Source organism: Alternaria rosae, assembly GCF_020736505.1.
Source record: "Alternaria rosae strain MPI-PUGE-AT-0040 chromosome Unknown BKA58scaffold_2, whole genome shotgun sequence".
Lineage (NCBI taxonomy): Eukaryota > Fungi > Ascomycota > Dothideomycetes > Pleosporales > Pleosporaceae > Alternaria > Alternaria rosae.
In genome coordinates this window covers 4,668,756-4,691,915 of record NW_025763571.1, presented here as the reverse complement: position 1 = coordinate 4,691,915, position 23,160 = coordinate 4,668,756, and the positions used below count along the sequence as shown (strand labels likewise).

General features: G+C 52.7%; 10 protein-coding genes across 10 annotated transcripts; 7 read left to right on the top strand and 3 right to left on the bottom strand.

Moving 5' to 3' along the window:
* Window positions 1–365: 365 nt before the first annotated feature.
* Window positions 366–921, top strand: BKA58DRAFT_399168 (uncharacterized protein; the record flags this gene model as incomplete). Its single annotated transcript, XM_046171529.1, has 2 exons — window positions 366–509; window positions 565–921. The coding sequence occupies 2 exons, from the start codon at window positions 366–368 to the stop codon at window positions 919–921; spliced, it is 501 nt and encodes a 166-aa protein (XP_046030029.1).
* Window positions 922–1,113: 192 nt separating this feature from the next.
* BKA58DRAFT_111533 (ribosomal S13/S15 N-terminal domain-containing protein) lies at window positions 1,114–2,110 on the bottom strand (the record flags this gene model as incomplete). The annotated part of the gene is made up of 4 exons (XM_046163935.1): window positions 1,114–1,512; window positions 1,566–1,702; window positions 1,818–1,906; window positions 1,965–2,110. 4 exons carry the CDS (start codon window positions 2,108–2,110, stop codon window positions 1,429–1,431), a joined length of 456 nt encoding a protein of 151 aa, XP_046030028.1. The 3' UTR covers window positions 1,114–1,428.
* A 910-nt stretch (window positions 2,111–3,020) lies between these two features.
* On the top strand, window positions 3,021–4,904 carry BKA58DRAFT_333810 (putative TOS1-like glycosyl hydrolase-domain-containing protein; the record flags this gene model as incomplete). The annotated part of the gene is made up of 3 exons (XM_046168208.1): window positions 3,021–3,281; window positions 3,329–4,032; window positions 4,078–4,904. 3 exons carry the CDS (start codon window positions 3,021–3,023, stop codon window positions 4,718–4,720), a joined length of 1,608 nt encoding a protein of 535 aa, XP_046030027.1. The 3' UTR covers window positions 4,721–4,904.
* An 82-nt stretch (window positions 4,905–4,986) lies between these two features.
* Window positions 4,987–6,899, top strand: BKA58DRAFT_378832 (Peroxin 13, N-terminal region-domain-containing protein). Its single transcript, XM_046169749.1, has 3 exons — window positions 4,987–5,362; window positions 5,418–5,885; window positions 5,933–6,899. Exons 1-3 carry the CDS (start codon window positions 5,299–5,301, stop codon window positions 6,700–6,702), a joined length of 1,302 nt encoding a protein of 433 aa, XP_046030026.1. The 5' UTR covers window positions 4,987–5,298; the 3' UTR covers window positions 6,703–6,899.
* Window positions 6,900–7,662: 763 nt separating this feature from the next.
* On the top strand, window positions 7,663–8,212 carry BKA58DRAFT_307593 (ubiquitin-conjugating enzyme/RWD-like protein; the record flags this gene model as incomplete). The annotated part of the gene is made up of 2 exons (XM_046167171.1): window positions 7,663–7,815; window positions 7,946–8,212. The coding sequence occupies 2 exons, from the start codon at window positions 7,663–7,665 to the stop codon at window positions 8,210–8,212; spliced, it is 420 nt and encodes a 139-aa protein (XP_046030025.1).
* Window positions 8,213–10,589: 2,377 nt separating this feature from the next.
* Window positions 10,590–13,332, top strand: BKA58DRAFT_466781 (heat shock protein-like protein). Its single transcript, XM_046175033.1, has 8 exons — window positions 10,590–10,817; window positions 10,877–10,927; window positions 10,986–11,112; window positions 11,169–11,334; window positions 11,390–11,699; window positions 11,753–12,333; window positions 12,385–12,432; window positions 12,489–13,332. The coding sequence occupies exons 1-8, from the start codon at window positions 10,775–10,777 to the stop codon at window positions 13,005–13,007; spliced, it is 1,845 nt and encodes a 614-aa protein (XP_046030024.1). The 5' UTR covers window positions 10,590–10,774; the 3' UTR covers window positions 13,008–13,332.
* A 590-nt stretch (window positions 13,333–13,922) lies between these two features.
* On the bottom strand, window positions 13,923–16,380 carry BKA58DRAFT_378822 (Sec1-like protein). The gene is made up of 4 exons (XM_046169748.1): window positions 16,216–16,380; window positions 15,967–16,162; window positions 15,547–15,758; window positions 13,923–15,498 (listed from the first exon to the last, which is right to left on the bottom strand). The coding sequence occupies exons 1-4, from the start codon at window positions 16,291–16,293 to the stop codon at window positions 14,005–14,007; spliced, it is 1,980 nt and encodes a 659-aa protein (XP_046030023.1). The 5' UTR covers window positions 16,294–16,380; the 3' UTR covers window positions 13,923–14,004.
* A 188-nt stretch (window positions 16,381–16,568) lies between these two features.
* On the bottom strand, window positions 16,569–18,264 carry BKA58DRAFT_466779 (Vta1 like-domain-containing protein). The gene is made up of 3 exons (XM_046175032.1): window positions 18,115–18,264; window positions 17,837–18,065; window positions 16,569–17,782 (listed from the first exon to the last, which is right to left on the bottom strand). Exons 1-3 carry the CDS (start codon window positions 18,215–18,217, stop codon window positions 16,747–16,749), a joined length of 1,368 nt encoding a protein of 455 aa, XP_046030022.1. The 5' UTR covers window positions 18,218–18,264; the 3' UTR covers window positions 16,569–16,746.
* A 104-nt stretch (window positions 18,265–18,368) lies between these two features.
* On the top strand, window positions 18,369–20,265 carry BKA58DRAFT_378815 (protein disulfide-isomerase MPD1 precursor). The gene is made up of 3 exons (XM_046169747.1): window positions 18,369–18,645; window positions 18,695–18,702; window positions 18,750–20,265. The coding sequence occupies exons 1-3, from the start codon at window positions 18,499–18,501 to the stop codon at window positions 20,101–20,103; spliced, it is 1,509 nt and encodes a 502-aa protein (XP_046030021.1). The 5' UTR covers window positions 18,369–18,498; the 3' UTR covers window positions 20,104–20,265.
* A 180-nt stretch (window positions 20,266–20,445) lies between these two features.
* Window positions 20,446–23,095, top strand: BKA58DRAFT_466777 (PA domain-containing protein). Its single transcript, XM_046175031.1, has 5 exons — window positions 20,446–21,049; window positions 21,100–21,302; window positions 21,359–21,890; window positions 21,922–22,736; window positions 22,786–23,095. The coding sequence occupies exons 1-5, from the start codon at window positions 20,544–20,546 to the stop codon at window positions 22,914–22,916; spliced, it is 2,187 nt and encodes a 728-aa protein (XP_046030020.1). The 5' UTR covers window positions 20,446–20,543; the 3' UTR covers window positions 22,917–23,095.
* The last annotated feature ends 65 nt before the right edge of the window (window positions 23,096–23,160 follow it).

Here is a 23,160-nt window from a genome sequence, read left to right as displayed (position 1 = left end):
CAAAAATGTGTTCTCGTGTACATTCCGTTCGTGGTGGCACGTCAACCTAGGAAAAGGTCGAACACCCTAGAGCCAACATTAACGTTAGGCCACCTACTTTGCATGTTCTTATAATAATGTAGTCTCTAGACCTGTTTAGTTTGTTTTTTTCTTGTATGAGGTGGTGGTGCCACCGAAGAAAGTGAAGGAAAGCTCCAAAACGCCGAGGCTAGCCCGAACATCGATCGCGTTCGAAGCTCAAGCTACCAAGACGCTCTCAAGAAAGTCCAACTTGTCATCTCAACGCCACAAACACCAGATCTCACTTACTTCAACCGCGTCAATTCGCGCCAATCACCTAGAAGAACTACCACTGAGCTTCCGAAATGGCAGAATTATCCCCTAACCCAGCCGTCGCAAACCACGACATCGACCCAGCGCTCACAAACGGCCCGGCGCAAGAAGCACAACAAGCACCCGCAGACCAATCCGCAGACGTAGAAATGGCAGACTCAGGTTCAGCACCAGCAGTAAGCTATCAATCTACCTATCACCCACACAAACCTCACTAACACACCCCTCAAGCCCACCACACTCGACGCCTCAACACCCGCCCACCAACCAACCGTCCAGACCGTCCCACCCACACCCAGTACCTCAACTCCCGCACCGCCCTCCGCACCCACTCTCCCTACCACTACCACCGCGCAAGCACCAACACCTACGCCCGCAGCCTCGTCGCGCAACTCACCGCACCCGACTGCACAAGCGCCCACACAGCCCATTCCGCACGGCAGTCCGACGCGGGTGTATTTGAATCAGCATGTGACACCACATTTACTCGAGGCAATGAAACATCTTGCTACTGCGGAGCCGGAGAAGCCGTTGAAGTGGTTGAGCGAGTTTTTGGCGGGGAAGAGTAGGGAGATTGAGGGGACTTAGGGATGAGATTGTTGAAGGGGTGGATAGGGTGTGGGATAGTGGAGGAAGAAGCTGAGATATCTGAGGACGAAGACGAAGAAGTTATCTATGTGGGCTGTCGCACGAGCGGTAGTTGCTTGAACACTCATCTCATGGACAAGCACGAGACTGCCATGTGCATGTGTGTTTAGGCAGTGAGCTTTGCCATGTACCGGTCGAGTTCGACTATCAGACGAGCAGAATGGCTTTGAAGGGTTGGCGGCATCAAGGACCGAAGCACATAGGCATGTGTTCACAAAAGTATAAGACGGCGTCAGGACGATACCCAAGTCAATCAGCATTCCAACAAGCAGAAATCAGACTTTGACACTTTGAATTCAACTTGGGTATATTCAGTTCGAGGTGATGCTTTTGATTGATTCATTCCATATCGTGATCCTGCTAGGTATCCGCAAAGCATCCATGCCCGTGAAACTCCACTTAAATGTCTACCATGACGACTACCATCCACACCAATCCGACATCTGCTTATGCGACGAGGGTAGAGGCGGTGGCGCTCTCGTACCTCCAGGTAGGGGGGAGGGCACCGACGGTCTTGTAGTAGCGGGAGAGCTGGAGATGATTAGCACATGCTTTTGGTATGAGATCAGTCTGAGTAAACTTACACGGTGGATACGGGACTCGATGAGAATGAGGCGGAACTTGGAGTCGCGGTCCTTGCGGTTGGTCTGGAGGTGCTTGCGGACGGCAACGGCCTTCTTGATCAACATGTAGAGGTCCTCTGGGATGTCGGGGCTGAGGCCTTAAGCGCAAAATGTTAGCCTAGACCAACAAATGCAGTTTTGTATAGCGCGCAGATACTCGCGAGGAGCAGAGCTGTGTCGACATGCGCTTTCATGTGTATAGGGCTATCGTACCGTTCGACTTGAGGATTCGGAGGATCTTGTTGCCGGTGACAACCTTGACCTGAGCCACACCGTGCGAGTCACGGAGGATCTCACCAATCCTGCGGTTCTGTTAGCCATCCAATTCCGTATATTGTCCTTTCCATGCGATTGTCTTACTGAGATGGTGTAGCACCCTTCTTTGCGAGCTTGCAGATCTGGTCGACAACCTGCTCGGGGGTGGTCTTCAACCACGCCGGGGCGCTGCGGGAGTAGGGGATGGCGGAGGCTGATATGCCCTTTCCGTTGCTGTGAAGACGACCCATTTTGAATGAATGTTCCGGATGGCGACCTGGTCGATTAGTACGGAGACGTGTTGGTGGGCTTGGAGTCGTGGATGTGAAGTTCGCGATCGAGGACTCCAATTTCTCGCGGCTCGGCTAGGTCTGTGGTGGACCGTGCGTAATTAGTGTCAAAGCTCCAGCCTGACAAAAAGTCTGCGACGACCGACCTCGTCTTCTCACACCTCACGATGTCAAAACATTGAACTCAGCGTGCAAGCGCGACGCTCCCTGGCTATGTTGAAGCCAAACGACGGCGCATTGGAATGTGATTGATATCTTTTTGGAATTGCTTACCGTAAAGCCAGCTGCAGCAGCTTACCCTCAACGTATGTTTAACCCTACTTCCCTCTTCCGTCACAATGATGAGATCCAGTGCAATCGACGACTCTTATTTTAGGAAAGTTTCTAACAAGAAATAGACATACACATCATCTCTATCTGGGCTTTCTCTTGTATCTCATATTAGGTACGTACTTTCGCCGTTCTCTTCATCGCACAATGATGACACCCATATTACTTTTCGGTACCTCTTATTTTAGGCGCGCCCGTAAGGGCGTTGCCGGTGCATTCAACTTATACTCTGATATGCGATTTTCTCAACTTCTTTGTTACATGACACATTACTGGCGACATGGACTAACGAGAAGCAGCTTTTAGTGATACTTAGGCTCATCACATTCCGTGTCGGTCGGATTGCTCTTTCTTGTCGGCCTACATACACGCGGTTTCCCTTTCATAGCTCGTGGCTTCTGCATGCTACATACACTCAGGCCATAGTAGATACGTCAATGATAATACAACGTCTTCAAATACATCAAAACTACATCTTGCAAACAACATTGTCTCACGCCCCATCCATTGCTCGTACATTAGCCTCTTTCGATTATTCAGCATGAAGCATACAATACTAAGCACGATCATCCTCCTTCCCCTCGCCTACAGCAGGACCGCCAAAGAGCTATGTAGCGGTACCACTGAACTATCCTCCGATGGCAACTGGTACTGCTCTGAGGTCTGGGCCATCACCTACCGCAACATCAGTCAACCCGGCGCCTACAACCGAACCACAGCTGTCGATCCACAGACAGGTCTTTGTGGTCATGAACGTGTCAGCTACCCTAGCACAGGGCCATTGGCGCCATTGTTCGGACAGGTGTGACTTGGTTCGGGCTTTACATGTTGCATCACTGACAGCACCAGGTGTCGATGCACCTCCGCGGACCAATGAATGTCTCTCAGCTCGCCGTCTACCAACTCCCGGGTGAGATGCACACTATGAAGAAGCGAACTACTGTGCCCTTCTACAACCATCGGCGATCGTTGGAGCAGCCAGAGACAACAGTGGCCACGGATGCCACTACCAGGCCGACACAGTCAACATCGTCTGGCTGGTTCAACCTTTTCAACAGGAATGCATGCACTACGACGGCCAGCTGCACCTCGACGACAGTGACGCATACGGTCACAGTCAAGGCAGTCTGCTCCCCGACTAGCATCCCACAGTCTGCACCAAACACAACCTACGTAGGTCCCCGACTGCCGTGCTTGCCTACATCTGGTGCTGTACCAATCCCTGGCTCCACACTCCCAAACCCAAACTGCATCTGCGATGAAGATGAAGATCTCGATGCCATCCACCAGCGACCCAATGGGCAGGTTTATGTCAGTCGGACAACAAAACATGCATCGAAACCATCATTAACACAAGATACTTTGCCTGTGTCTCAGCATCCGGATGGACAGCCTTTTGATGTCCCCCCACCATCGTCATCGCCCATGGTGAAGAGACAGGCTTCAGATTGGGGGCGGATCGCGTACTATACCTCGACATCACCGGCTCAAGCAACTGGGTTCAGCTTTATGGCAAATCTGGGTGACCCCCAGAAGTCTGGTACTTTTGACTAGTAAGTCATTCCCAGTCTATGAGGCTTCGAGGCTGACATGTTCAGTGCATTCGGAAACTCGCTCAGCTACGTCACTCCCCGGGGTGACCAAGTAGCAGCTGAGAGTCAGCCGTTCGAAGGTACGCTGAAGACGTCTGAGAACGAGATCGTGGTCCTTTCCGATAAAGAGTGTGACGCAGAGTGTCCGTACTGGAGACCAGATGCAACATCTCACTACGGCTGGTCAGGCTCCTCGAAAGCCTTCTTCATTGAATTCCAGATGGACCACTACGACAATGTAGGCACAGACCAAGGTCTCCTCTCCGACGCACCGGCCTACTGGTTCCTCAATGCAGCCATACCACGCATCCTTCAATACGGCAACGATCGCAACAACGTCCCCTGTTCGTGCTGGACAACCGGCTGTGGCGAGTTCGACGCATTTGAGCTTCTTAGCAAAGGCGCCGAACGCGCAAAGTCGACTATACATCGGCAGGGCAATCTGGAGGGTGGTGACTCCAACTACTTCAGTAGACCGGTGGGCAAGAAGATGAAGTTTGCGGCTGTGTGGCATTATCCGCATATTACGGCATTGGTGTTGGACGACAACTTTGATTTTTCAGAAAGCATGTCGAATGATGCGATGGAAAAGTTGGTGGCATATGACCCGGATAGCTGGGTACATTCCCTGTATGCTATCGGAGACTGAGGGTTTCGAAATTCGTATGAAGACATCATGTATGTAGTTATACACCTAGCAGTACAATCGAAGTGGCCTCGAATTGCACAAGGACCCATTTGTTAGGTTCCGACGCGTGAGCGGTGCGACCGAGGCAGGCTCATGAGCAATGCAACAATCATCTGAAGACGGACATGGGCGATGCAGCGGAGTGGGCCGGCGATTGGAGTGGTGGCAAGCTGACGGATAGGCCTACCCAAGCGGGCACGAGAAACCGAGGTCTGTTCGCGACTCAGCGTCCGTGAACGACGACCAGCCGCATCCCGGCCGACAACATTGCGCATCTACTCATCGCCTCGACTCCCATCTACACACAATTCGCATCTAATCCATCCCCCGAATTCCTGCTCGCGTGCAGCCACTGTCGACGCGGATCCGCCCCTTGAGCGATTGCCAGTCTCGGCCGGCGCAGTTTCCCCGCAAAAACTCGCAGCCCCGATCGCCGCGAATTGCCAGCCTCTTGACGTTTGCTGACGACATCCGCCATCGTCTCTGCACAGTCACTCTCTGTACTGCGCACACAGCGCGGAGGAGGCACCCACGGAAACATGTCTGCGCCATCGCCGCCAAAGCCTTGGGAGACGAGCAACGGCGCGACGAGTGCCTCGGTTGGTGAGTCCGCCAGCCATCCGATACGTCAGGGACATCGCGACTAACAACAACACAGGCCTCACTGGATCGAATAGCAGCACAACACCCACTTCGACAGCCACATCCTCGAGCGCGCCTCCGCTACCATCCGTGCCGGACTCGCTCAGCACCGTCGCGAACCGCAACGCGTCCAACTACTCGGGCATGAACAACCGATACGGCTCCCCCTACAGCAGCGGATATGGGGGGATGAGCAGCTACAGCTCGCCCTACTCCAGCATGGGCGGTGGTTACGGCTCCATGTACGGTGGCATGGGCGGTATGGGTGGCATGTATGGTGGCATGGGAGGTATGGGCATGGGTATGGGCGGAATGTACGGCGGAATGGGAGGCATGCCGGGCGACCCAAACAGCAGCCTTACACAGTCCTTCAGCCAGAGCACAGCAGCGACCTTTCAGCTGATTGAGAACATTGTCGGCGCATTCGGCGGCTTTGCACAGATGCTTCAGAGCACGTATATGGCGACACATTCGTCATTCTTCGGTATGTCCGCCCCTTTCCAACCTCCAGCGATATGCTAACATCGGCAGCCATGGTATCCGTGGCAGAGCAGTTCGGAAACCTACGACAAACGCTTGGCTCGGTATTGGGCATCTACACAATAATGCGATGGATACGGACGGCAATCGCAAAGCTCACCGGACGACCCCTACCGGCAGACGCGACCGCCCTCACCCCCGCAAGTTTCGCAGCCTTCAACGGACGTATGCCCGACGGCTCGCCAGCCCCCGCTAAGCCTTCCAAGAAGCCATTCATTGTTTTCATGCTCGCTGTTTTCGGTCTACCCTACCTAATGGGCAAGCTCATCAAGGCGCTTGCACGATCACAAGAAGCCCAAGAGCAACAGAAGATGCTCGAAAACCCACAAGCCGGACAGCCGCTCGACCCCAACAAGCTCGAATTCTGCCGCGCACTCTACGACTTCACACCCAACGCCAACATGCAGGGAATGGACTTGTCAGTGAAGAAGGGCGACATGGTCGCTGTGCTCAGCAAGAGCGATCCCATGGGCAACGCATCAGAATGGTGGAAATGCAGGTCAAGAGACGGACGCATGGGCTACCTCCCTGGCATCTACCTCGAGACTATCCAGCGCAAGACCCCCGCACAGATTACAAGTGGTAGCCAGAGCGGAAGCCCAGCTGGTAGCAGAACACAAACAATGACGAACAGCAGCGCCGCAAGCAGGACTGCTACCATGACCGGAGCCCCAGTACCAGAGAAGGTCGGCCCGAAGATGGAGAGCAAGGCGGGCGATATGGGTGTCGAGAGTTTCCAGAAGGGCGCTTTTTACTCGTAGGCTTGGAGCGACGTCCTTGAGCGTATTCTTCTTGGTTCTACATTGCGTTTCTAGTAATGATTTTCGTTGCAGTGTTGTCTGCAGGTGTGTATAACTTGGCTGGGAAAAGCTACGGTATGGCGTACGGCGCGAGAGATATCACGGGTCGATCGAATACTATTTCGAATATTCAATAAATTATCTACCATGTTGCTGCATACACAGTGCTAAATTTTGATAAATGGTCACTTCTTAAGGTGACGTATAGTTCCAGACGCCGTGTTCCGTCCTCGCATCCGCGCGCCGCGTGAATCAACCTTCGCAACAAAGCCGAGCACCGAGACATCAGGCAGCGACCGCGCAAACAATTCACACATCCTATCACCTTTACCTCCAATCTTCCCGCCTTTTCCCTGTCGCCCACTCCAATCGTACGACCTGAATTCCAACCGCTCTCTCAATCCTAGCCTGCTACCCGATACGCGCGCGGTTGCCCCTCCCCCACACGTTGTCCACCCGCCTGCAGGGTCACCGCTTGTACATGAGCTTGTGAGCTGGACTGCTACCGAGGAACGAAGCTACGGTATACGAAGTGTGCACTGGATACGCTTGGAATCCAGCGTTATCAACGTACACCTACGGGAAGACTCTGAATTGAAGGACGCGCTGCTGCTGCATATCTCGAGATGTTCGCGTCGAAACGGTTGGGCAAGGTATGTCTTCTTGGTCTTGAGCTCTGGGATGGAGCTTGAGTGCAACGCGATTTATGTAAAGACGGAGAATCTAACGTGTATGATAGGAGCTCGCAAAGGTACCGTAATCTTCTCGTTCGTTGTCCATCGCCTGTCGAACCACGTTCCTGCACGCCAGACGCCTATCGACGCGCGAAAGTCTACCTACACCACCCAACCCCGATATGAACAAAACGGATGTGGGAATGTACATTCAGAGGAATAAAGTCGCTAATGGAATGCCGTATAGATGCACGAGAAACTCCCACCAGGCATCACGCTCATCAAAGCCGACGACTTCCAGACCTGGCTCATGGACATTCAAGTTATGGACTCGAATCCGTTGTACGAGGGCGAAACGTATCGGTTGAAGTTTAGCTTTACGCCGCAGTATCCTATTGAAGTACGTCTTCCCTTCCCATACTACCTGCTCACCACACCATCTCAAATCCTCCCTTCCTCCCCTCCTTCCACCCGTTCTTCCCATCCGCACCCTCCCCCGAAGCGACCCTTACTAATTCCCCTCTCCCCAGGCCCCCGAAGTAATCTTCCTCCGCGACGAAACCCACCCCATACCCTGGCACCCGCACATCTACTCCAACGGCATCATCTGCCTCGACCTGCTCGACCGCTCCGGCTGGTCCCCCGTCCACAACGTCGAGAGCGTGTGTGTGAGCTTGCAGAGTATGCTTACGAGCAACACGAAGAAGGAGAGGCCGCAGGGAGATGAGAACTTTGTTAGGTATAATACTCAACGGCCGAGGGATATTAGCTTTGTTTTCCACGATGAGAAGGTCTGAGGGGCAGAGGGACGAGGTGCTGGATGAGCATGAAGCATGGGATGGTGTTTATGGCGTTCATGATAAGATCAATGGGGGAGATTTATGGGAAATGGATATGATGTTACGGCTGAGGTCATGATAATCGAGTATTGAAAGTGATACTCTATGTGCGGCTTTTACTGTTCCCAAAGTCGTGAAAAGTCGCTCGCTATTGAGTACCATACTGTCGCCTTTGATGCCATTTCTACCAAAGAGTGCAGTCCATCACTTTGCGAAGTCGACAACAAGGAACGTGGCCATCTTCTATTCTGAGGTTCTACGAATACATCTTCGTAGTCAGGCTGTGGGGCCTATGGCTTTACTCATCTTGTCGACTACGTCGTCTCCTCCCACCAAGCTACGCTCCATTTTCGAACCATGTAGTCTGCACAACCCTTTTTTCCTACCAAGGATTGTAGATCCGCTCACTCACAGCTCTACTCTAAGCACCATTCCTCCGAGAAGAACCACACTTCCCCACTTGACCTTGTCAAAGGGCACCACAACATACCAACCGAGGAACTCGAGGAGATAGCGACTCTAACACGTGAGAAGAACCTTGAGTATCTGAGGAAGTACTCAACACAGGAGAGAGAAGACACCACCTCAGAGTTCAAGGCATCTCAGAAGACCGGGAATGCAAAGCACTATCCCAAGACCTACGCCAATCGACAAAAGGCTATCACAGACAAGACTTCTCATTGCGCGATATGCAAGATCTCTTGTGGTGATCAGGCCGACTTCGATGTTCATGGTGCTACGACAAGGCACAAGAGGGGGAACCGGGAGGAAGGGCGAGGATGGAAGTACTGCGCGCCATGTGGCAAGAACTTCAGGCGGGCGTTATATCACAATCTTCTACTCTACCCCCTTGTCAACCACAAACTCCTTGACGTACCAGTGATGTCTCAAGATACCCATCGTACCCAAACCAGCCAACTGCTGTGACACTTTGAACTTCGCCACCCCATGCCTACATCCCATCTTGTCAGTCCATGCTTTCTCATCCTTCCAGTCGTGACCCCTCTTGCGCTTCATGACTTCACATGCTGTCTATGCATCATCTGCGGTGCCCGAAATGGCTGTTTCGACAACATCGCTGCCAGAGGCGTCCACGGCGACGAAGACGGTCTGAGCAGACGTTGTAGACGTGCCGACGATGTCGCTGTGCTGTGTGACGATCTTAATGTCGCTGTTGTCGCCAACGTATTTGATATTCAAGGCGTCGGAGTAAGTCCGTACGTAAACTAGTGTAATCTTCCCGGCAGAAGTCATGGCTAGGGCACGAGTGGAGAAGACATCTAGGACGCGAGGGGTGAATGTGTCGAAGAATCTGCCTTTGTTGTAGATAGCGTAGTAGGGTTGGGCCGGTTGGGTGCGAGGCATTGTTGGCCGTGGTAGCTGGCTAGATAATGATGTGGGATCTCTACGACTAAGGGAGAAGGTTTAGAGAAAGGTTCGAACATATTGAATGGTGATCGAGATGTATCGTTGGGTATGCGGGTGGTAATGGTGTGTTACTCAGAACCGTGCCGTAAGCAGCCTTCTTGATGTGGCAATGCATATAATGGCAGCTCGCATGCACTGCTGTTACTAGTTGTAGGCCAAATTACAGTGAATAAATGTTAGTATCGTTCGGATCCTGGCAAACAGTCGGACTGGTACCAACGTTTCTGACAAATACATGGCAGTCCAAAAGCTTGGAAGGATCGATATGATGACCCTATGCGTATACGTAGGTATCAATGTGAAGCTGGCCATGGGTATAGCTTACCGTGAAGGAATTCATGGTTTCGTATCCGAATTCCAAGGATCTGGCAAGGAGATCGACATCTGAGTCTGGTTATGAAGATGGTGCCTCAAGTAGGCACCCTCGGCGACTTTGCTGGGTGGAAACTATGATAATGAACGCTTCAAGATCCAAGGGATGCTGAGATCCGAAAGTCGGATGCGTACCGGTGTAAATTTCCTGAGCTGGGGTGGATATACTTCACGACGAAGGTAGCCAGTCTTGGATCTGGCGTCCATTGAGCCGGCAGGAGGGGCAAGAAGATGGCTCAATTTCGAGACCTATGGCTCACTAGGATAAGTCTGCTGGACAACTACCGTACCACTCCACGCTCCAAATATTTTGGGATGATAGTGCCAGACATATACCAGCGTAGATTTGCAAGACAGACGACGATATAGGCAGGTCTTGTTTCAAACCTTCCCAGTGGCTGTCAAAGCTTGGCTGCGGGGCACCTTCTCTACATGTCACGGTCCGGACTCTTTTCTTTCTCAGCGGGCCGAGGCTGGGACGTATGTTGATGTTTGATGGGTGGTTTTTCATTGAGTATCGATAAGCGCCGCGCCAGGTTAACCGAGTTTGCCTAGCGTCATTCGCCGACACTACGAGAGATCCCTGCCAGGCCAATTTTTCTCTGATCGCTCGCCTTTAAGCAAGCGCGAAAAAGATTCCCAACCCTCTTTTCCACCTTCTCTCCAACACCTTCCTGCTCTTCAATTTTTCAGGTTGTTCCTTATACACATACCGCAATCATGAGCGACGAAGTCTACGAGGGTGCCATCGGCATCGATCTTGGTGCGTAATATTCGCGAATTACCCCACAGTGGGATGCGTGTGTGCTAACAATATCGCAGGCACCACCTACTCTTGCGTTGCCAACTACGAGGGCACCAATGTCGAGATCAGTATGCGCCCGCCACTCCTGCTATGAGAAGACCATTGTCTAACAATGTTTGCCCACAGTCGCCAACGAGCAGGGTAGCTTCACCACTCCCTCGTTCGTGTCCTTCACCAGCGAGGAGCGTCTCATCGGTGAGGCGGCCAAGAACCAGGCTGCTATGAACCCTGAGAACACCGTCTTCGATGTCAAGTGAGTTCTGCCATTCAATCGTCGCACGCGCACGATCAGCCGACTGACTTTCGCAGGCGTCTCATTGGTCGCCGATTCGAGGACGAGACCGTCACAAAGGACATCAAGTCATGGCCATTCAAGGTCGTTGACCAGGGCGGTAGCCCTCTCGTCGAGGTTGAGTACCTCGGTGAGACCAAGCAGTTCTCTCCCCAGGAGATCTCTGCCATGGTTCTCGTCAAGGTAAGATCTGCGCACACACTTAGCATGGCGGGGCAACGGCTAACAAAATCGACAGATGAAGGAGGTCGCTGAGACCAAGCTCGGAAAGAAGGTCGAGAAGGCCGTCATTACCGTTCCCGCCTACTTCAACGACAACCAGCGTCAAGCCACCAAGGACGCCGGTGCCATTGCTGGCCTGAACGTTCTCCGTATCATCAACGAGCCTACCGCCGCCGCTATCGCTTACGGTCTCGGTTCCGGAAAGTCTGACAAGGAGAGGAACGTCCTCATCTACGATCTTGGTGGTGGTACTTTCGATGTGTCTCTTCTTCACATTCAGGGTGGTGTCTTCACTGTCAAGGCTACCGCCGGTGACACACATTTGGGTAAGTTCTGGCTGTACGAGTTGCATGTGAGACATATACTGACTTCGTCACAGGTGGACAGGACTTCGACACCAACCTCCTTGATCACTTCAAGAAGGAATTCACCAAGAAGACGAAGAAGGACATCAGCGGTGACGCCCGTGCCCTCCGTCGTCTCCGAACTGCTTGCGAGCGTGCCAAGCGTACTCTCTCCAACGCCACCCAGACCACTGTTGAAATCGACTCGCTGTTCGACGGTGAGGACTTCAACGCCAACATCACCCGTGCTCGTTTCGAGGACTTGAACCAGAAGGCCTTCGCTGGCACTCTGGACCCCGTTGCCCAGGTTCTCAAGGATGCCAGCATCGCCAAGGACAAGGTTGACGAGATCGTCCTTGTTGGTGGTTCTACCCGTATCCCCAAGATCCAGAAGCTCCTCAGCGACTACTTCAACGGCAAGAAGCTCGAGAAGAGCATCAACCCCGATGAGGCCGTTGCCTACGGTGCCGCCGTCCAGGCTGGTATCCTTTCCGGAAAGGCCACCTCCGCCGAGACTGCCGACCTCCTCCTTCTCGATGTCGTTCCCCTCTCCCTTGGTGTAGCCATGGAGGGTAACATCTTCGCTCCCGTCGTTCCCCGCGGTCAGACCGTCCCTGTATGTATCGCCATCGCTGAAAAACATGACATTCGCTAACTTCGAATTTAGACCATCAAGAAGAGGACATTCACTACCGTTGCCGACAACCAGCAGACCGTAGGTTTTCGCTATGTATGAACTGCGTATAAGGCAAATACTGACTTCGTATTCAGGTCCAATTCCCCGTCTTCCAGGGTGAGCGTGTCAACTGCGAGGACAACACCTCTCTCGGAGAGTTCACCCTCGCACCCATTCCTCCCATGCGCGCTGGTGAGGCCGTCCTTGAGGTCGTCTTCGAGGTCGACGTCAACGGTATCCTGAAGGTCACCGCCACCGAGAAGACCTCTGGCCGCAGTGCCAACATCACCATCTCCAACGCTGTCGGCAAGCTCTCGTCTGCCGACATCGAGAACATGATCAACGACGCCCAGAAGTTCAAGTCCTCCGATGAGGCCTTCAGCAAGAAGTTCGAGTCAAGGCAACAGCTTGAGTCCTACATCTCCCGCGTTGAGGAGATGATCTCCGACCCCACCACATCCATCCGCCTCAAGCGTGGTCAGAAGGAGAAGATCGAGTCTGCTCTCTCTGACGCCATGGCTCAGCTCGAGGTTGAGGACGCCCCCGCTGATGACCTGAAGAAGAAGGAGCTTGCGCTCAAGCGCACTGTCACCAAGGCCTTCTCCACCCGATAAGCGCATCACATGACAGCAGCGCCACAAGGGCGTGCAGGAAGGAAGGAAGGGCGCACGTGCAGGATACCCAGACTGCGAGCTGCGAACGGAGTTTCATCTATTGCGGCATTTAACGATAGACTTAGTGTGTTTGGTTCCTTATCTTTCATGGGTTCCCGGTATTCAGGAACGCGGAAAAGTCTTCTTTGTACTTTCACGACGATGCCTGACGAAACGATCGTAATGGATGTTCTGCAAAAGTATGCCAGCGGTCAATGTCTCTTATGTAACTCACGAGGTAGCTACATGGAGAGAGTGGAAAGGAAATTGAAATGACTTCACTGAATACATCTTCGTTATGATTGTTGATGTGACTGCTATATTGTTGTGTTAGCCTCAGATTGTCTTTGCGACGAATAGCGAATACCTCCTGGCTCTATCATGGTTATGTACTACCATGCCATTCCAACACACTTCGAATCACATCAGGCTCTATCATGATACTTTGCCTGTCGCTGCCGATTGCAGTGAGTACCTCCAGGTCATACCGTAATTGGCATCTCGACGAGATGATGAGTCCATGTATTCTGCAGCTTCGTTAGCGCCCTTGACTGCTATTCGTGGGTGCGTACAATACCCACCAAGTCTTGGAGGCTTGCAGGATATCGAGCAGGCCATTCGCGAATTGAACCTCAGCCAAGTGAAAGACGTCAGACATCCCAGAGTAGGAATTGTGGTGCTAGATGCGGCGGATGTGCAGCCAAGAGCCCGAGTTGAAACGGGCCCAGATTAGACTTAGGATGAGCTGCACAAGACCTACTGGTGCGGATATCATCCTCTCTGGCGATGTCGTGGATCAGGGTGATTGTGTCGATGCAACGAGGGTTGCTAGGGAACATTCGAAGGGAGAGAACGGGAGCACAAGGAGAGAAGAAGTGACCGCTCTCAAGAAAAGGGACTTATTAGGAGAGTTCATATCGACACCTACGCGCTATCACATACCACCACCACCACTATCTCAAGCCTTGAACCTCTGCTTCTCAATCGCACTCCCTACCAACCCCTCCCCTTTAACCACATTCGTCGCACAAACCACAATCCTGCTCCCCCTCCCTTCCCCACCACTCTCCTTCAATTTCTCGCCTACAAACCTTAACGCCGCAATCTCAGCCCTCGTGACACCACCCAGGAAGAAAACGACGATAGTCTTGTTCTTCTCACCTGCACTCCCATTCAACAGCTGTCGCGCTTTGACGGCCTTCTCCTCGCCCTTTTGCGTCTCATCAAATGTGGCGCCGCGGATGTATTTGCTTGCATCGTCGAAGATGCGGAGGCCTTGGGCGAGGGGGTTGGCTTGTGCGCTTGCGCGGGGGTCGGAGGGGGGTTTAATGGCGTTGGCGAGTGTGTGCTTCTGGATGATGGATTGGATTATGCGGACGCTGAGGGGTGCGTAGCCGGAGAAGGTGTAGCTGATGTCGTTGGGACTTGCTTCGTTTACATCGTCATCCCAGAGCTTTAGACTCTTTCGCAGGGGCGTGTAATTTGTTACGCTACCGGGCTTCGCTGGCGCGCCTACTCCGCCTAGACTCACGCCGCCTCGTGGGCCTAGTAGGCCCATCTTCTCGAGGGAGGCGAGGGTCAGGATGTGCTGCGGACCGTAAGCTTGGATGATGGCGCGTTTGAAAGCCTCGAGATCTTTCGGACGAATGCCGGCGTTGGTGGTGGACTCTAGGCAGAGCAAGCGGAGTATAGCGGGGAGCGGTACATCGCGGTTGATGAGCTCGTTGATGAGATCGTGCTGTGTCGTTGGGTCGGCGCCGGACATGATGTTTTGTTGCACTTCGAGGCTTCGCGTGAAGATGTCGGTGCGTGTAAACTTGATAATCTCCTCAGCCAAGCTAGTGTGTAGTTTCAAGCTTGCTTGCTCGGCCTGGTAGCCCGGCAACTTGGCGACGAAGTCACGAAGCTCTGAAGTCGTCTTTGTAGCAAGCTGGTCACGTCCTGTGCTGCTCTGCAGACGACGAGCCGCTTGATTCAGCAGATTGCCGACGATAGCAAAGTTTGCATCGCCCAGATCGGCGTATAAAGCGTCTTTCGAATCAATCATGATTTTGCGCTTCATACTCGTAGATGCTGATCCAGTCTGGCCTTGCTGAGGTTGGGCACCGCCTGCTATGGAAGAGTCGACTTCCGTCTGGTTAGCGGTGATGTTAAAGACCTCATCGATGAGGCCTTCGTACGTCAACTGAGTCAGTAGCACTGTCGGGAAGTCGACTTCCCGATCAACGATGATGAGGCTGTCAATGTTGGAACTAGGTGCTAAGCCCAGGAATGATGGTCCGCCGCCGGCAGAGGTCTCACCAGCCGTGACTTCGGTACGCATACGGATGAGTAGGTCGGCAAGCCGCTTGCCATTGTCACCTTTTCCGATGATGCGCGGGAAGAGACCATACTTCTGCTGCTGAAGCATGAGTGCTTTGGCCGACAAGTAAATTGCAGTAGGATCTTTCTTCTACGCAATATTAGTAACACATCCACATCAGATGCAAGACGCACATACAAGATATAGGTCCGACACAGCATCTTCAAGTTCAAGCGATAGCACATCATCTGCAAGCGGCACGAAGAACAGCGGCCATTCGCTCACGCTAGCTTCACCCAAGACACCCGCTTCTTCAAGCAGTTGGTCCGAGGTCATAGTACGGCGCGGCACCCAGAAGATGGAGAATTCATGTTCAATTTGGCTGTCTCGCCGTATACGTTTGATTTGATCTATCTAGTATGTTAGCACCGTACAATAGACTGCTCCTACATGGAGATGAAGGGCAATCCAAAAGAAGTGCTATGTTCAATCTAGGGATCAAGACTGGCTAGGCAGAGTGGGTACGATCTGTCTAGCCTACTTTTTGACCCAAAAGCTCCGAATGCCGCGAGGCAAATGGAAGAGAACAAGTAAGGAAGCCGAAGGAGCTTCACTTACCAGCAACAGCCATTACAGTCTTCGCTTTCTCGCCTCTAACAAGGAAGACGATGTTGCGCTGAGAAGAGTCGACATTGTCGTTCTCAAGGAAGAAGGGCTTGTCGACGCCATATTCCTGGAGCGTGGAGAACTTGACAAGCAAGTTCAGCGGGCCTGCGAGAGCTTTCTCTAGCACGAGGTTCTTCTTTCCTCTGATCTGTCCGCACGCGTTAGATGGTGCAGCGATCTGCGACGTTGATATTACCTTACACCCTCGAGCAGAAGCAGCAGCTCCCGGCGCGCTTTTTCAGTTATATCCGCCGCATTGAGAGGTGTGATGGGCGCCATCTTCGCCGCTGTATCATGAATTACAGCTTTTACGAATGAGCCTCAGATGCATGACTACATGCAGTCGCCCTTGTGATGTGAAGGTCGATAGAGAGTGAGGAAGAGGTGGTTGGATTTTCGGCTCTTAAGCTTTGAACTCAAGGCACGTGCACGATGGAGTCTTGGCAGAATTGTGGATATACGGCCAACGGATGCGATCGATGAGCTTCACTTTGGGTTGGAGTTTACAACATGGAGGTTGATTGCATCAGAGTACTAGGGCCAGCTTTTGGATTCTTCAATTTGGTCATGCCTGATCAAAAGCTTATGTATCATTTCAGCTACCTCGGCTCAGTTCTTATAAAGGGTGCATCTATCTATAACACAGGGGTATACATCAAACCAACAAAACACACGAAGGTTGTAGATCTATGCTTCTCTTCTTTATAATTCCACATAAGGATAATCACGTTCCTATAACGCTCCTAGAGCCCGCAAAGCAGTACGAAGCTCCTTCACAGCTGTATCCGCATCTTCAAAGTTCATCGCAGAGATGGCCCATTTCGCGTGCTTTGTGGCTTCCATTATGGAGTCTTCATCGTTCCTGAAAGGGCCCTGCAATGATTGCTGAAGAGGAGGTTGCGGTTGAGCGTATGGATTCTGCTGGGGTGTTGATTGGTACTGCGGCTGAGCAGGCTGAGAGAATCCGCCTTGTTGGTACTGTTGTTGAGGCGGCTGTGGCGAGGGCGAAGCGTACTGAGATTGCTGTGGGGGTGCTCCGAAGCTGGAAGATAATCTCTGAGGCTTTTGCGGGACTTGTGGAGGCGTAGGAGATTGGTATGGGTTTTGAGGTGGTGGCTGTTGAGGAGCCTGCGGGTTCTGATAGAAGCTTGCAGGATCTAATGGTTCTGGGGCTTGTGGTGGCTGGGGGCTCGTAGGCAGAGAAGAGGTCATGGGGTCTACGTCCATGGGTGCGGTTGGTAGGCCTGGTGCTGTCGTCTCTGCTGTAAATGTAGGAGGATCAGGAGCATCGGTCCTCGGAAAGTATCCACCACCGATCGAGACTACGGAGCCTTGCCTCGAGGTGGCAGGTTGCGATATTGGAGAGACGTCGTTGTGCGATGATTGAGTATATCCGGTAGGCGCAGAAGGGAGGTTGGGAGGTGGTGGTGATACTTGGCGTGCGGAGAAGTTGGGCGACGGTTGGGTCGAGGTATTCGGTGCTGTCTCTACGGATGGTTGGTATGGGTTCTGAGGCGGGGCGCCTTGATTTATGCGCTGGACTTCTGGGTCGTTCGGATCTAGAGCAGAGGGCGACATGGGCTGTTGCGATGTTTCCTGTACGGGGTTCGTCGCATTGGGGTCTTCGTTGGCCTTGATGGCTTTGACGATGCGTAGCGCGTGATATTTGGCAAACTTTGTTTTGGAAGTGATCTCTGTGTCGTTGTTCTTCCATATCGACATTATCTCGAGGAATGTGGAGGCGGCGAGGAGGGTATCGGCTGTCTGTCTGGAACGATGTCAGATCGAAGGAAGGCGATAAGGCTGTACGATTGGTACGTACCCATTCACTCTATTCTCAGCCATCTCCCTTTCTGCCTTTGCGAGAGTCTGTAGCGCAAATTGTTCGCAGTACGCGCTCGCGACTGTGTCGTCCAGCAAGGCATCCTCGTTGGGGTTCTCGGCCTTTGCTTGCTCCAGCTTTTCCATGAGATCGGTCGTGTAGGCGGTGCATTCTTGGTCAGCCGAGTGTAGTCCACCGGCAATAATTCTTTGGACGATGTAGAAGCGTACTGCCTAGTTTTAGCATACAATCCTCTTGTCAACGCGCGCGGTACTCACACCAGTAGGTGATGATGGGCTTGAATCGCTCGAGCTGTGCCGCGCGTTTCGCAAAAGACGCGAGCTGTAGGCTCTTGAGCTTTGCCGGTACTGTGTCGGCCATTGTGTCGTATAGTGTGTGCTAGCAAGACGTGGATGTTTAGTCTGGAGATGGATGCGTAGAGATGCAGGCAGCTAGAATGCGGTCATAGGCGCTAGTCCGGACTCTGTACCCCTGTCTCCCCGCATCTCAGCTATGGCCATGTAACTTATGGCAAGCTGTTACAAGTGAAAGAAAAGGCCAACCTGGCAACTCCGCCATGTGAGGCTATATCAACACTGCGGCGGCTCACCTCCTGCTTACTCCCCATCTCATCTACACGCATCTCTACTTACACCGCAAACATGGTCCGCGCAACCACGCTGTTCGCTGCCACGGCCGCGCTGGCCCTCAATGCCCACGCCGAGAGCATCTACGGTAAGAATAGCGCTGTCGTCCAAATATCTGGCATGGACTATGACCGAGTGATCGCAAAGTCGAATTACACTTCTGTATGTGTACCCCCAATCTACTAATAAGGACTAGCTAACAATGCCATAGATTGTTGAGTAAGTCATACCCCATCGTCATCATGTCCCTTCCTCACACGCCCCAGATTCTACGCGCCATGGTGCGGCCACTGCAAGAACCTCAAGCCCGCTTACGAGACGGCCGCCAAGTCCCTTGCCGGTATTGCTAAGGTCGCCGCCGTCAACTGCGATGAGGAAATGAACAAGCCCTTCTGTGGAAAGATGGGCGTCCAGGGTTTTCCTACGCTCAAGATTGTGCGACCGGGCAAGAAGCCCGGGAAGCCTACAGTGGAGGACTACCAAGGACCTCGTTCGGCCAAGGGCATCGTCGACGCCGTCAAGGACAAGGTTCCCAATATGGTGAAGAGGGTGAACGACAAGAACCTAAACGAGTGGCTGCAAGAGAACAAGGACACTGCAAAGGCTATCCTTTTCAGTGAGAAGGGAATCGTCAGTGCCACACTACGTGCTCTAGCGATTGACTTCGCTGGGATCGTCTCGGTCGCACAGGTTAAAAAGTCGGAGAAGGCAGCAGTGGAGAAGTATGGAATTACCGACTTCCCAAGCTTGATCCTCATTCCTGCGGGCTCCGACACCCCCATCAAGCATGGGGGCAAGGCTGACAAGGCAGCCATGGTCGAGTTCCTCTCCCAAGTCGCCCCGCCAAACCCCGACTGTCCACCCGGCAAAGAGAAGAAGTCAAAGGCCAAGAAGGATACCAAGAAGGAGTCTAAATCCTCTAGCAAGTTTGCCAAAGCCTCGGCTTCACACAAGTCAGCAGACTCATCATCAGCCGCGGCGTCAGCAACAGATGAGACTATGGAGAAGCCTGGCATGCCTACCGAGTCTCCTGATCCAAATGTCAAGGACGAGAACACCCCCGACCCGATCGAGCTTCCAGTAGAAGAAACCAAGCCCACTATTCCTCTCGTATTCGAATCTGCCGAACTTCAGACAATGTGCTTGACCGAACAGAGCAAGACCTGCATTTTGGCTCTCCTTCCCAAGGACGAAGCCTCGGAATCTGCAACCACTGCCATTGCATCCCTTGCGTCTATCCACAAGAAGTATGACGCTTCCGGCAGCCATCTCTTCCCATTTGTCGGCGTTTCGTCCACGAACCCACTTGCTGCCACCCTGGTCGCGGAGCTCGGTCTCGGAAGTGCAGATGGCGTCCACCTTATCGCGACCAACGGAAAGCGCGCATGGTACAAGAAATACTCCAGCAGCTCTTTCGGGACTGATGAAGTAGAGCAATGGGTCGATGCTATCCGCATGGGTGAAGGTAAGAAGGAGAAGCTACCTGACTCCCTTCTGGTTGCTGGTGAGAAGCCGGCGGCCAAGGACGAAAAGGTAGAAGAGCAAGTCAAGATTGAGGTTGAGGAGGTCCCAGAAGACGTCTCACAAGATCCGGAGACACCTGGCCATAACGAACTTTGAGTGGGAAAAGCGAGCGTACAGTAGGGGAATTTTCATGTAAGAGGTATACCAATGGATTGATCTATTTACTCTGTTGAACGAGCTGAAAGGTATTTGTTACTCTTGATTTACTTTTGAAAATTTCGAGATCCTTGTAGGATTCACGCTGCGTACAACAGTATCACATCTTCCGCTCAGGCGATGTCTTTGACCTTAGCCGTCCGGTCTGGCCCACTACACAGCCCAGCACCATTTCGGCTATTTACGCACACCCCTGCCACATTCCGCATGAGGGACTATACGAGACGCATGCTATACAGAACTTATCAAACGGGCGATTGCTCCTGCCCATCCAAGAGGCATGTGTAAATGCACGTGCCCTGGTCCTTTACCTTGCACACACTTACTATGCGCATGCCTGCCTCGAGCACAACCTCATCATCAACAGATATCACTCAACCATGTTATCAACTCTTCTGTTTGCCCTGAACGTCGTGCACGGGACAACAGCATGCCAGCGGGAATTGCGCGGCCTTGATCTCGGCCAGCAGTTGCGACAGCTTCCTGTATTGCCTCGCCAGACAGCGCTATTCCCCCCAGTATGGAACGAGAATGAGAGGATTCTACACACATCCTTCTCAACTGCAACTATAGATGCATGGTCCTCTTGCTATACCCATGGCGACCACATCGCTGGACGCAACAAATCCATGGCGGAGAAGACCGCAAAGACGTGGACGGAGAATGGGGTACCTGCCTCACTCGTAGAGTATGAAGTATTCCTCAATTACCCAAAAGAGCAGAAGCTGATCCTGAAGACGGGCAATCTCACTCAACATACGGCTCAGCTGTACGAAGATGCTTTACCGGAGGACGACACGACAAGTTACCCACAGAGCCTAGCGTTGCCAGCATTCCATGGCTATTCTGCTTCTGGCCAAGTAGAAGCAGAGTACGTCTATGTTGGGTAAGTGGCTTATCATCCTACTATGAACGATTTTTGCTAACCTTTTGTAGTCGTGGCCACAAAGACGACTTTGCTGCACTCGTGGCGGCCAACGTCAACTTGGTAGACAAGATTGCCCTTGCCAAATATGGTGGACCGTTCCGTGGTGTCAAAGTTCGCAATGCAGAAGCCCATGGCATGGTAGGAGTCGTCATGTTCAGTGATCCCGGGGATGACGGGCCGCAGGTGGCAAAGAGACAGGCTGCATACCCCAGTATGTCTTCCTTTGCACTTTGATTATCGTACGTACGTATCGCTAACCCCGAGCAGATGGTCCAGCACGCCAACCTTCCTCCGTCCAACGAGGATCTGTTGCGTACATCAATCAGTACCCCGGTGATCCAACAACTCCCGGATATGCATCAAAGCCTGGCGTCCAGCGTGTCAGCACTCCACCAAATCTTCCCAAGATTCCATCTTTGCCCATCTCCTACCGCGATGCGTTACCCCTTCTGAGAGCTCTGGATGGGTATGGCGTATCAGGAAAGTCGATCAAGCGAGATGGGTGGATCGGCGGTTTGGCTGCAACTTATAGCACTGGGCCTGCATCAGGCGCCACTCTTGCTCTCACCAACTTCATGGAAGACAAGATTACGCCAGTTTGGGACGTCATTGGCATCATCAACGGTACGAATGCAGACGAGACTATCATCATTGGGAATCATCGAGATGCATGGATCGTCGGCGGAGCAGCGGATCCGAACTCAGGCTCAGCTATCATGATCGAAATCACGAGGGCTTTTGGAGAACTGCAAAAGACTGGTTGGGTGCCTCGTCGAAATATGCAAGCCTACAAGACCTTGTCAATTCACCCCAAGCTAACTTCTCTCCAGCGTCTTCGCATCCTGGGACGCGGAAGAATACGCCCTAATCGGCTCAACAGAATGGGTAGAAGAACACGCTCCCTGGCTCACCGCCACAGCCATAACCTACCTCAACGTCGACATCGGCGTCGCCGGTCCTCTTCCCGGCGCAGGCTCCACCCCCGAACTCCGCACCATCGCCCAAGATGTCATGAAGAAGGTCATCTATGGTAAAAGAACTCTTTACGATGCATGGTACGATCTCTACCGTTTCCGCCCCGAAGACAACGGCTTCACCAACCTGGGAAGCGGAAGCGACTACACCGCTTTCCTCCAACTGGGTATCGGTGCGCTGGACTTTGGAATGGATGCATCGATTACCACACCGGTTTATCACTATCACAGTAATTATGACTCGTATCACTGGATGAAGAGTATGATCGATCCGGACTTCAGTATTCATGCTACTGTGGGTCAATGTATCACGCTGCTGGCGTACCATCTAGCAGACGACGCTCTTATTCCGTTTGATATGGATACGTATGCCCGCAACATCAATTACTGGATTCGCGACCTTGTAGGCGAGACGATGGGTCGTCCCGACAGTGGTGAGCTTCAACGCCAGATTAAGCTTAACGAGCTTGCGGCTGCGGGGAGAACGTTCCAACAAACTGCCTCGGACTTTGCGGACCGGACGACTGAGAAGGCGTTTTTGAATGACGAGGGGAGGGTACAAAAGGCGAACCGCATCATGAGGGACGTGCAGCGACTTTTTGTGAGAGCAGAAGGCTTGCCTGGACGGCTGTTCTACAAGAACGCGTTGTATGCGCCGAATCGGGATGATGGTAAGTGTGTTGCGCTGGGTTGTGAGCAACGACGACTGACGGGAGACAGGGTACAAAGCGCAAATGCTTCCTGCGAGTATGGAGGCGCTTCAAGACGGGAACTTGACGCTGTGTCTGGAGTGGAACGTCTGGCTTATGGAGGCGATTGATAAAGCGGCGAAGTTATTGGCGACAGCTTGAGAAAGTAGCCAAGGAGAATGGAACGCTATTGCGGCACGTTGGGTAGGATAGGTTCATTGCTGGTATCGCAATAGCGATCATGGAAAGGAATGAGGCCCTGCTTTGCCGTGCGACAATTGTATCGATATGCGCAAAATTGATCATATACGTACCCATGCGGAGGTTCTGCGAGACGCTCCAACAAACGTATGAAACAAAAGGCTTCAGAGGCACTTATCGTGTAAGAGGGACTTTGTGCGCATAA

What these genes read in the sequence shown, in the direction of transcription:
- BKA58DRAFT_378832 (XM_046169749.1), top strand. Translation starts at nt 5,299, where the DNA reads ATGTCTGCGCCATCGCCGCCAAAGCCTTGGGAGACGAGCAACGGCGCG. An exon ending in CGCGACGAGTGCCTCGGTTG is followed by an intron (nt 5,363 to 5,417) that starts GTGAGTCCGCCA and finishes ACAACAACACAG; the next exon opens with GCCTCACTGGATCGAATAGC. An exon ending in GACACATTCGTCATTCTTCG is followed by an intron (nt 5,886 to 5,932) that starts GTATGTCCGCCC and finishes TAACATCGGCAG; the next exon opens with CCATGGTATCCGTGGCAGAG.
- BKA58DRAFT_466781 (XM_046175033.1), top strand. Translation starts at nt 10,775, where the DNA reads ATGAGCGACGAAGTCTACGAGGGTGCCATCGGCATCGATCTTG. An exon ending in GGGCACCAATGTCGAGATCA is followed by an intron (nt 10,928 to 10,985) that starts GTATGCGCCCGC and finishes GTTTGCCCACAG; the next exon opens with TCGCCAACGAGCAGGGTAGC. An exon ending in CTGCCATGGTTCTCGTCAAG is followed by an intron (nt 11,335 to 11,389) that starts GTAAGATCTGCG and finishes CAAAATCGACAG; the next exon opens with ATGAAGGAGGTCGCTGAGAC.
- BKA58DRAFT_378822 (XM_046169748.1), bottom strand. Translation starts at nt 16,293, where the DNA reads ATGGCGCCCATCACACCTCTCAATGCGGCGGATATAACTGAAAAAGCG. An exon ending in TGCTGCTTCTGCTCGAGGGT is followed by an intron (nt 16,163 to 16,215) that starts GTAAGGTAATAT and finishes GCGTGCGGACAG; the next exon opens with ATCAGAGGAAAGAAGAACCT. An exon ending in CTGTGTCGGACCTATATCTT is followed by an intron (nt 15,499 to 15,546) that starts GTATGTGCGTCT and finishes AATATTGCGTAG; the next exon opens with AAGAAAGATCCTACTGCAAT.
- BKA58DRAFT_466779 (XM_046175032.1), bottom strand. Translation starts at nt 18,217, where the DNA reads ATGGCCGACACAGTACCGGCAAAGCTCAAGAGCCTACAGCTCGCGTCT. An exon ending in GCCCATCATCACCTACTGGT is followed by an intron (nt 18,066 to 18,114) that starts GTGAGTACCGCG and finishes AAAACTAGGCAG; the next exon opens with TACGCTTCTACATCGTCCAA. An exon ending in GCTGAGAATAGAGTGAATGG is followed by an intron (nt 17,783 to 17,836) that starts GTACGTACCAAT and finishes ACATCGTTCCAG; the next exon opens with ACAGACAGCCGATACCCTCC.
- BKA58DRAFT_378815 (XM_046169747.1), top strand. Translation starts at nt 18,499, where the DNA reads ATGGTCCGCGCAACCACGCTGTTCGCTGCCACGGCCGCGCTGGCCCTC.
- BKA58DRAFT_466777 (XM_046175031.1), top strand. Translation starts at nt 20,544, where the DNA reads ATGTTATCAACTCTTCTGTTTGCCCTGAACGTCGTGCACGGGACAACA. An exon ending in GAGACAGGCTGCATACCCCA is followed by an intron (nt 21,303 to 21,358) that starts GTATGTCTTCCT and finishes AACCCCGAGCAG; the next exon opens with ATGGTCCAGCACGCCAACCT. An exon ending in TGCGCCGAATCGGGATGATG is followed by an intron (nt 22,737 to 22,785) that starts GTAAGTGTGTTG and finishes GACGGGAGACAG; the next exon opens with GGTACAAAGCGCAAATGCTT.